General features: G+C 38.9%; 2 protein-coding genes across 2 annotated transcripts in view; both read right to left on the bottom strand.

Moving 5' to 3' along the window:
* Positions 1-414: 414 nt before the first annotated feature.
* The window catches only part of LOC137261258 (beta-1,3-galactosyltransferase 5-like), a 41,166-nt gene continuing 30,193 nt past the window's right edge, over positions 415-11,387 (bottom strand). The window contains exon 2 of the mRNA XM_067798981.1: positions 415-1,619. Within this exon, the coding sequence (XP_067655082.1) occupies positions 415-1,599 (1,185 nt within the window). The 5' untranslated portion in view covers positions 1,600-1,619. The remainder of the gene's footprint in view (positions 1,620-11,387) is intronic.
* LOC137260646 (uncharacterized) overlaps positions 9,536-11,387 on the bottom strand; it is a 44,267-nt gene continuing 42,415 nt past the window's right edge. Inside the window, exon 4 of the mRNA XM_067798248.1 lies at positions 9,536-11,144. Coding sequence (XP_067654349.1) covers positions 11,097-11,144 — 48 coding nt within the window. The 3' untranslated portion in view covers positions 9,536-11,096. The remainder of the gene's footprint in view (positions 11,145-11,387) is intronic.

Raw genomic sequence — 11,387 nt, 5'->3', positions numbered from 1 at the left:
CAAATATCTTGATAATGTTTGGCAGAAATATTTCCTAACCAAGATACATATCTTTGGAAGACACTTATTGGTAGACAATCAGTTCACAAGCACGTGCTTGGAAGTAGAGACACCATTCCTTGAATCGATTTACAAGTTTGTTTACTTGTTTAACATGGCCTTCAGTTACATCCCATCTTCACGGCTTCGATGTGAGAACTATCAAATCTGAATGAGACAATCCAGTGAATGACTTCATGAGCCTTGAACTTTACAACTTGTATCTTGTATCAACCAAGTCAGCGAACCTATGCTCTCGATCTCACTATTATCCTGTGCTGACAATGATAACTTATTATCGATAGCTTTGAAGAGGGCACATTCTACATCTTCTTGTGCCACTGGTGCTCAGAGTTACACTTTCTCTTATATCTTTTATTTACACAATTTAGGATTTTCTAATTTAACCCATATGTCTCTTGCATAATTTGCTGATACATCTCTCCCAGCGAATTTCTTTCTCTTTGCAAAATCACACACTCCTGGCCTTCCATATGGATTGTATTCATTCCTGGGTATACCCTTATGATTTGCCCCAACAACCTTTGCAAGAATCCCTGTGATATGAACATCCTCCATGTTCACATAGGGCATGTATTCTGCAGCTTCCAGGATCTGCATGGCCGTGTTGGTTGGCAGAATATAGATATTGCCTTTCACATGAGGTGGATATACACGGAAGGGATAGGCTTGATCACTCACCGCGTACTTCCCTGATGTGTAATGGGTTTCATTGGTAAAATATGGACCGATGATCCTGTTGTTCCAGTCCGTTGACTGTAAACGTTCTACCAACCATGGAATGTGGACAAACGAATCCTCATCATTTTTCATAATGAATTTGGTTCCAGGACAATGATCCTTTACCCACTTCAAACCAGACAGAACTTTATTGGTAAGATTGAAGTAACTTTCCTTAAAATTTGTCTGGACTATGTCATGATTCTCTGAAGCTTCCTTCCGTAAGTCTGTATTTTCTGAAACATTTCCAGTTTCTCCGAAAAGAAACACAAGTCTGACAACAAATGATAAGGATGTACCTGCCCATGTGTTATTATGTGTGAAGCTACCCCAGGTCTTACGTATCGAGTTCCTCCAATCTCTGTGTGTGGTCACTGACAGCACAAGGATAATTAAATCCGTCTGACCATGAGAGCATACGTCACTAGCTACTATAAACTTAAAATCCAATGGAGTAACTTTGTGTTCCCGACGTTTGAAAAATGAGGGGTTATCGTTAGGATGATTCCAAGTTTGAACTTTCAATTTTGTTTTCGGGTTGGGGGATATACTCTGCGTATTGTTAGACTGTTTTCTGTTATGGTCGGTTGTAACACTAATTCCTGATGGTGTCACAGTTTGGGTCCAAATTGTAGGTAGATGTGTGTTGCTATGTTCAGTGTCGTTGTCTGATATGGGCCTTGTTTTGTCGTTGTAGACTCGGTCTCGTGGTGTAAAGATCTTCGAGTATTTGAATGCCACTAGAAGAGCAGCAACTGATATGCCCATGACGACAAGAAAATAAGCTTTCATCATCTTCGTAGCCAGGCGAGGAAACATAGCGATCTGTTTCGGTGTTTCTGAAATGCGAACATAACAAAAGTTAATATTTTGGGCACTTAAGGAGAGGTACGCCACAAATAAGGCATAAAACACACATTCTTAAGTATGTTAGACTCAAAAGTGGCCCGATGAATTACAAACTTACGCAGTGATAATCAAAACGTTAAACCAACTCTGTCAGTTTTTCAGAATTTATTGCCAACAGAAAGTTGCTTAACAAACTGTCATTAAAATATTTCCACAGTTCCATGTCTGTTACGAGGGAGGAGGTCAAAGAAAGGAAGAGCCATGTGTTCAAGAAAGGATGGAGATGGCACAGTAAAGGATAATGAATCAATAACTTTGTCGGCACTTGTGCACGTGTTTCTGGGACATCTGACTTTCCTTTTCTCTGTATATCACTTTATGAACTCTTTATCTAAGGAAGGTTTTATGCACCACCCGGTGAGTTTGCAGTGCGTGATTTGCACTTTTACATAGAGTTCTATTTGTGACATAAACGCACCATGGTTACACATATATTCCATTTCAGTGTTAAGTTCCCGTCACGATATGGCTGAAGTATTGCCGATGTGACGTTAAATATTAACTCAATCACTCACTCACTAAACACACCATGGCTTATGTCCCTTTTAAAATGTCACTGGTGCTAATAAATAAATAAATGAGGTCATACGCCTGGGTAAGGCCCGTTTCTCTATCTAAACTTTGTGGTTTCTCGATCTACAGGTTCGATCTACAGGTTTGTGGTTTCTCGATACGCAGCCTGCTTTTTTAACCATCATGGTGTCTGGCCGTCAGCTGACTTGATCTAATGTGCCGCTCAGTGCTGCACTATCATGACGTCGCGATTTCGGAAACATATGCATTGTACAAAATATGTAACATGAAAATCACAAAAATACACGCTCTATATCTACCTAGCCATCGTTGAATGTTAAAATATATGCCCCTCCTCTCCAATCCTCTGATATCGAAATAATATCCAAATAGCAGCGCGAACATAAATGTACATGTAGTTTTAAATTTTGTGTCAATTTCCAGCTTCATCCGCATATTGCAAGAAGGCTTAACTACAGAACCGGAAATATTATAAGTTTTTTTACAACAAAATCACCATTCACGGCACTGTTTTGGTGCACGGTTTAAATCGAAATATCGAATATTTACAAGGAATATTATTTTGGATTATATTTTGATTATTTTGGAACACTGTCAGTGGCCCAAGAATAACTGACACGGCGTAAACTGTTATATATGCAGCGAATTGAAATACCCCGTGACATAAATTGTAATAAAGACGTAAATTGTGATGACAATTGAGGTAAATTGTGATAAAAATGAACGTTGAGTGTTATACCCAAATTATTATGTAAATTGCAATAATTTTAATCGCGGTAAAATGTAATAAATATTTACTTAAATTGTTATAACAGTTTTAACCATTCGCAAATACGAGTGTGTGCATATTTCGTTGCATTTCATACACTATATAAGGTAGTTTGGGTGACAGGTAAAAAAATATATGATGGATTTTATTCAAAGTTGGTACGCAATTGTGGCAAGATTCACCAACACCAGATAGTTTGCAAGGTCACAGCAACAATATTTGCTACTGTAAATATTGTTAGCGCGATAAGAAATACTTGACAAATTTTCCTTAAAGTGTTACATGCAAGGAAAATATCAAAAATAATTAAAACACTGTTATCACTTATTCATATATAAAATGCATTGCTGATTAAAAATCAACAACAAATAAACAAAATTATATAAGCGTATAATTGCAAATCAAAAGTACATTTTTTTATACGTGGGTTTATTTCCTTCGAAACGAAGAAGCCGCGATACCGAAACCAGTCGGTGGGAGACGGTGGGTGTGCACTCAATTGTAACGAAGAAATACTTGACAAATTTTCCTTAAAGTGTTACATGCAAGGAAAATATCAAAAATACTTAAAACACTGTTATCACTTATTCATATATAAAATGCATTGCTGATTAAAAATCAACAACAAATAAACAAAATTATATAAGCTTATAATTGCAAATCAAAAGTACATTTTTTTATACGTGGGTTTATTTCCTTCGAAACGAAGAAGCCGGCATACCGAAAGCAGTCAGAGACAGTGGGTGTGCACTAAGCCTTTGTAACGAAGCCTTTGCATTGGCCGATATGCTTAGCCGGCTGTTTAGTCATGGCTTATAAGCCCGATGGGTGTTAATTTCAAATTGCATGTGGTTAATGATAGACGTTGTGCATTGCATACTGTCATTAGCTGACAGGCAGGCAGACATATAGGTGTCAATAAACTAGACAATGAGATTTCTCTGTGACACAGTTTGCTTGTGACAATCAACATGTCTTTTTTGTGTAACGGGTAGATTATTTACTTGTTTGTGCAAACAACCAAGATTACAGTTGTTCAGGACCTCATACTCCGGGCAGGCATACTGTTTCAAGCTCCGGGAACCTATTCACTGCGCATGCGTTAGGAGCGAGGCGCAGCATAGCTGCTGACACCGCTTTCTCGACCAGCGCTGGGGGAAAATTAGTGAATCGTTTGAACTCCGATTTTGCGGGCTTCTTTTCGTCTCGTTTTTTTCAACTTTGTAGGTTGACTTGGCATTGGGGTTCTGACAGGTGGGGTGGTACGTGGGGTGTTCAAAATGTAGCCAGCCTCACCTAGGATAGGATACAAATGCAGCTTTTTATGTGCTAATTATGTTCTGTCAACCTCAAATATGTTTTGCTACGTTCCAGTCTCACGGTCCGCATTAAGTTGACTTTTTGTCTTGGTACTCCAATAAAGGCAAAATCTGAAATACATGCGTCACAAACTTCCGGATACAATATGCGAGTGAGCGAGTGAGTTAAAATTTTACATCACATCGGCAATATTTCAGCCATATCAGAAATGGTAAGTACTAGGTGATGTACACTATTATATATAATTTATGTATATGTATATGTATATGTGAGCGAGTTTTTTAGCGAGCAAGCGAGTTTAGTTTTACGCCGCACTCAGCAATATTCCAGCTATTATGTATATGTATATGTATATGTATATGTGTGTGTGTATATATATTTATATATTACAGTATTAAAGAGAAGGACAGAATAACGACTAGACTATCACACATTGATAGTTTGAATTCAGTGTAAAATGTTAAATAGGGTTAGAGATCGCCAGCAACTGAGGATAAATCACGATGCTTGGGATCAACAGGGCTAGCGTTAGTTTTGCGACCTGTATGGACCTTGCTGGATTTATATAATCTTCTCAGCTGTTAGCGAATTTGAGCAGTTTAGACCTAATTTAAAACTTCAAACATTCTACGATTACAATTCTGGCAATGATCAACAAACATTGAAGATGTGTTATTACGTACCCACTTAGGAGGACAATATTTTTCGCTACTTCTACTCCTTCCGAAAGTGTAGTCACTAATAATCATATATTATGCATTCATTCGACCAAAGTTATAAGGAACATACTAATTACAGTAAACGATCGATCAGAGATAAGAGTGAACGGTTGTTGACTGGAGTGTATATATGCTCTCTTTAACCGAATATAGTAATATTTCAGTTACCCTATGTACAATTAAAGTTTATACCTTTCCTTGGTTCATGTTTAAACTCGTGTTTTGAAACCTGTTCTTTTGTTTATGTACAGCAAATCTACAGTTTGAACCATTGTCATACAGTTTACACTGTTAATATCAAACTGGATACTTGTCACCCACGTCCACATACCTTGTTTGTTCTCAATAACCTGAATCTTCCGTGGCTAGTCCCAATGCAACGAGATTTTCTGGAGGGTGGATGGTGTCGGACTGGCTGACAGTTTTACTGCTGCTGAGAAATTCTACACGACAATGCACGTTAACAATTTGGACCAGGAAAAAAGTTTGTTGCGTGTCCTACTGCATGTCGAACACGTATCTTTCTATCACGGTTCCGTCTCGTGAGCAACAAGAAATGCGACACAACATTAATTCCAGAAGGTGCATATCTGGGCCCACTTACACACACCGATCTTAACGATATGACAGTCTTAAACCTGTTGGAGAATTGGTCCAGCACGTAATACTGGCAAAAAGGGTAGATGTCCTACAGTGGTGTGCCGCTGACGCTTCAACGTCAACGTCTTCGACGGCCATACACCGTTCACCAGTTGTAAAAGAGACAGAGGCAGAGAGTGATGTTCTCAGCCTGAAGCAGGTTCCAGCTGTTCAGGAAGTATGGCTGGAGTCTACAGATGCACGTTGCTGTGTACAAGAAGCAGAATCGTTTGTTGACGTCGGCTTTGTGGTTTGGGGCGGCATATATGCCGGTGGATGGCAATCACACTGTTCAATGATATCTTGATCAAGGTCGGCGTCCGGTTGTGCTACCATTCCTACGTCAATGCCGTAACTGGATCACGTTCCAGCAGGACAACGGCCGTCCTCATACACCACATATTGTCATGGATTTTCTACTGAGAAACAACGTTAATGTGCTTCCTTGGCCCTACAGGTCACCTGACATGCCACCAATTGAACACTTGTGGGACCATTTGTTTTGTCATATTCGAGATCAGGGCCAGGGTTCCTGTTCCTGGAAACGGACGTCAGCTTGGTCAAGCCCTTCAAGTGGATAGGCAAATAATCTCTGTCCAAGGTATACGGCGTCTGACGTCGTAGGGGTAGGGTTTGCATTGATGCCCACGGTGGACATATCAGATACTGACAACGTGAGTTCATTAGTTTAAATGTGTGATCGAATACTGGATATTTCATTCCTTTAGTTATACAGTGACTCAATGGACAATTGTTGGAAAGGAAATGACGAGTGCATGTTGCCCACACATCTGTCATTACATTTCACTGTCCTCTTTCATAAGGGTGGTTTGTCGGTTTGTAATCAGTGATTTCGACTTGGTATCGTTTCTTTTGCCCGTCAGTTTATGATAAAGAAATGATCTTGTTTATAAATTAATACACACAAATGCGATATACAGTAAAAATGCACGTAAGAAGACTGGTTTGCCTGAACTGGAATTAATGAGACAAACTTTTCAGTGTCGTTTAACCTCCGACTTGATCCACTTTGTTAATAAACTAGCTTTCTAATTATTTGATCTGCATTGTAGAAGCTGGTGGGTCAAATATTTAGCAAACGACTATATATTCACTGGATTAACCCTCGTCTTCTGACGACACAAATAGACAGCATATCGGACTTCATCTACTGTGCTGGTCCACCACGGCAGAAGTAGAAAACGCGACAAAAACATTGCCCAAATTTTAGTTGTATGATTACATAAACGTGGATATATTTTTATAAGCTAGGACAATGTTTAAAGTAAGTGTACTTTCAGTTCGGCGCTCTCGGTGATTAATTAAGAATAAGTGAGCTAGTAAGCATTCAATTTCACATCGCCAGGATTTCAGCTATATCGTGACATAAGTTCGTAAGTTGAACATATAAGTTAAAAGATGTGTAAAACAACTAGATTATTACAGATATAAACTTAAAACTAGTAATTAAATCTGCAGTAGTTTTAGCTATGAATGTTAATACAATATAAAACAGGCTGTAGATTAGCAACAACTGAAGGTAGTACATTTACTTCCACTTGGTTTTTCACCATCCCGTCAGATGAATGAATTATAGTCACGTGTATGCTGTAAGTAGTAAGTATAAATTTACTTTGAACGTTTTGAGGAGGACAATATTTTACAGTACTTTAATCCTCACTGAGGACACAGCCCTGAGCAATCCCAGTTGATAATGTAATCTACTAATTATGAAATATGTATTTACAAACCATATCAGAATTTATCATCCGAATAGTGAAACATAACCGAGTACGTAAAACTCATATGTTGCACACGTGAAATAAACCCTAAAACGAATTTCATTGGTCAGTTATGCGACTATGACATCATGGCCCATTAGAATGTGGAACTACTTTTTTCATTCACACCTTTTCACTACTATGAGAACGAACCAATACAATACAACCACAACAATTCTGTAAACAAACATGTTGTTGATTATCCCTAACCATACATAGGTGCAATCAACGTGGCTAGATGGAATTAATGAACGAATCTAAAAGATACGTTTTCGCTGTCGTGGGTGATCCATGATTTTTGTGTGCAATTGTAGAGCTTAGCTGTTTTCGGTGACTCGCGGCGTATAACTTTTGAAATAATTGTGACCATTCACTGTATTCATACGCGACCTTCACCTTTACGTCAAGCGAGAACTTGTTGATTTCATTTTACATGGACTTAGTTGTGTAGAAATGGAAAGTACAAATTAATAATAAAGAAATTAACAAAATCGCGAGTGTGTCATATTGTTTTGACGAAACTCACGTAAGAAAAATCACAATTTCCCTCGTGAATTGTGCTTAAGATAATGTACTTAAAGATATCAATAATGCTTTGAAGATATATGTTAATAATTGAAGACTTGTTTAGATTAGACAATCCAGTGATCACCAGCCTAAGCATCGATCTGTGCAACGGGGAGAAGCTGACACGTGTCAGCCAAGTCAGAGAGCTTGACCACCCGATCCCTTTTGTCGCCATCTTACTACAAGCATAGTCGCTTTTTAAGGCAAGCATGGGTTGCTGAAGGCTACTTCTACAACGGACCTGTACGGGTCTATCTCAAATAGAACTACTCATATATCTAAAAAATCTTATAGAGATATAACAGCATATTTCGAGATATCTCTAAATGCCTTAAAGATATCTGTAAAATAATTAAGATCATAGTGTACATTAATGCATTATAAATTATAAATTCAATATCTTCAAATACTTCCGGCTACATACCCGAAAAACTTCTGGTTTGGAAAAAAGCGGGGTACAGTTGGTACCAGCCGAAAGTCGCGATGTGGGTTCTATTCAGTCAAGGCATGTTCCTGCATCGCGGCCACCTTCATAAATCCTACCAGGGAGACTATATACAGTTGTAGATTATATCTGATCCTACTAAGACCCTCGTGGACTACATGTCGCTCGTGTCAAATTATAAAACTGGTAAAAATATTATTTGCTTTCATGTCACAGTTCATAGATTTCTTTGCAGAGAGGATACTATTCATATCACTACAAAAAGATATATTAATGGATATTTATGAATTTTGAAAGAGCGCACCGGGTCATTTTCTCACGCACATAAGATCTGAATAGTGAACAGGAAAAAACTTCTCCGTTGTTATCGTACACTGCATGAAAGGACAGTGCAACATATGTTAACGTCATATATTATCCATCTTTTTTTTTTGAAAATATCATTTGAACTACAAATCAATGCCTTAGAGAGTCTATTTCCTACAATAAGTTCCCGTGTTTCAAAATGGAAACGTTACAGGTAAGCTGCAATCAGTAATGCAAGGAAGGTGTTCGAAAGACAAGGTTTGTCATCTTTCAGATGTACGTGTAAATACCAAATCAGGTCGAAGCGTTTAGCTCTGTTGTCTGCAAGCTGGGACCTTGTCACTATCACAAGAATCAATGTATGTCAACATTGAACAACTTTAGAGTAGGTCTGATGTCTTGTTCAGCGTTTCATTGGCTATTACAATGATGTTTGTTAGTTTTCGGGTTTTGCAATTTATCGGTTTGCTCCTGAGCCAAACAGACTATAGACATCAACCTGGGGGCAGTCACAGATCTGACTTGGGAATTTTAGACAGCAACTCTATTTGTTGGGTTACTGATGCGTTGTTTATGACAGTGGCCCAGTGAAGTTTGATGCCGCTTTTAGCAATATTCCAGCAATATCACAGCGGGGACACCAGAAATGGGCTTCACACATTGTACCCATATGGGGAATCACATACCGATCTTCGACGTGAAGAGTGAATGCTTCAACCATTAGACTACTCCAGCGCCCCTCCTAAAAAGAACAACAACAATAACATTTTCTATAAAAAATATCTTGATAATTTTTCTCAGAAATATGTTTTAACCAATGCACATATCTTTGGAAGACACTTATTGGTAGACAATCAGATCACAAGCACGTGCTTGGAAGTAGAGACACCGTTCCTTGAATCGATTTACATGTTTGTTTACTTGTTTAACGTGGCCTTCAGTCACATCCCATCTTCACGCCGTCGATGTGAGAATTAGACAATCCAGTGAATGACGTCATGAGCCTTGAACTTTATCGACCAAGTCAGCGAACATATGCACTCGGTCTCACTAGTATCCTGTGCTGACAGTGGTAACGTATTGTCGATAGCTTTGCAGATAGAGGGCACAACATTCTACACTTTCTTGTGCCACTGATGTTCAGAGTTACACTATCTCTTATACCATCTTTTATTTACACAATTTAGGATTTTCTAATTTAACCCATATGTCTCTTGCATAATTTGCTGATACATCTCTCCCAACGAATTTCTTTCTCTTTGCAAAATCACACACTCCTGGCCTTCCATATGGATTGTATTCATTCCTGGGTATACCCTTATGATTCGCCCCAACAACCTTCGCAAGGATCCCTGTGATATGAGCATCCTCCATGTTCACATAGGGCATGTATTCTGCAGCTTCCAGGATCTGCATGGCCGTGTTGGTTGGCAGAATATAGATATTGCCTTTCACATGAGGTGGATATACACGGAAGGGATAGGCTTGATCACTCACCGCGTACTTCCCTGATGTGTGATGGATTTCATTGGTAAAATATGGACCGATAATCCTATTGTTCCAGTCAGTTGACTGTAAACGTTCTACCAACCATGGGATGTGGACAAACGAATCCTCGTCATTTTTCATAATGAATTTGGTTCCAGGACAATGATCCTTTACCCACTTCAAACCAGACAGAACTTTATAGGTAAGATTGAAATAACTTTCTTTGAAATTTGCCTGGACTATATCATGATTCTCTGAAGCTTCCTTCCGTAAGTCTGTATTTTCTGAAACATTTCCAGTTTCTCCGAAAAGAAACACAAGTCTGACAACAAACGATAAGGATGTACCTGCCCATGTGTTATTGTGAGTGAAGCTACCCCAGGTCTTACGTATTGAGTTCCTCCAATCTCTGTGTGTGGTCATTGACAGCACAAGGATAATTAAATCCGTCTGACCATTAGAGCATACGTCACTAGCTATTATAAACTTAAAGTCCAATGGAGTAACTTTGTGTTCCCGACGCTTGAAAAACGAGGGGTTATCGTTAGGACGATTCCAAGTTTGAACTTTCATTTGTGGTTTCTGTTTGGGTGATATACTCTGCATATTATTCGACTGTTTTCTGTCATGGTCAGTAGTAACACTAATTCCTGATGGTGTCACAGTTTGGGTCCAAATTGTAGGTAGATGTGTGTTGCTGTGTTCAGTGTCGTTGTCTGATATGGGCCTTGTTTTGTCGTTGTAGACTCCGTCTTGTGGTGTAAAGATCTCTGAGTATTTGAATGCCACTAGAAGAGCAGCAACTGATATGCCCATGACCACTAGAAAATAAGCTTTCATCATCTTCGTAGCCAGGCGAGGAAACATAGCGACCTGTTTCGATGTTTCTGAAATGCGAACATAACAAAAGTTAATATTTTGGGCACTTAAGGAGAGATACGCCACAAATTTAGCATAAAACACACATTCTTAAGTATGTTATACTCAAAAGCTTGTCGTAAGAGGCGACTAACGGGATCGGGTGGTCAGACTCGCTGACTTGGTTGACACATGTCATCGGTTCCCAATTGCGCAGATCGATGCTCATGTTGTTGATCACTGGATTGTCTGGTCCAGACTCGATTATTTAC

This window comes from Haliotis asinina, chromosome 14 (genome assembly GCF_037392515.1).
Source record: "Haliotis asinina isolate JCU_RB_2024 chromosome 14, JCU_Hal_asi_v2, whole genome shotgun sequence".
NCBI lineage: Eukaryota > Metazoa > Mollusca > Gastropoda > Lepetellida > Haliotidae > Haliotis > Haliotis asinina.
This window is presented reverse-complemented; position numbering and strand designations above follow the sequence as displayed.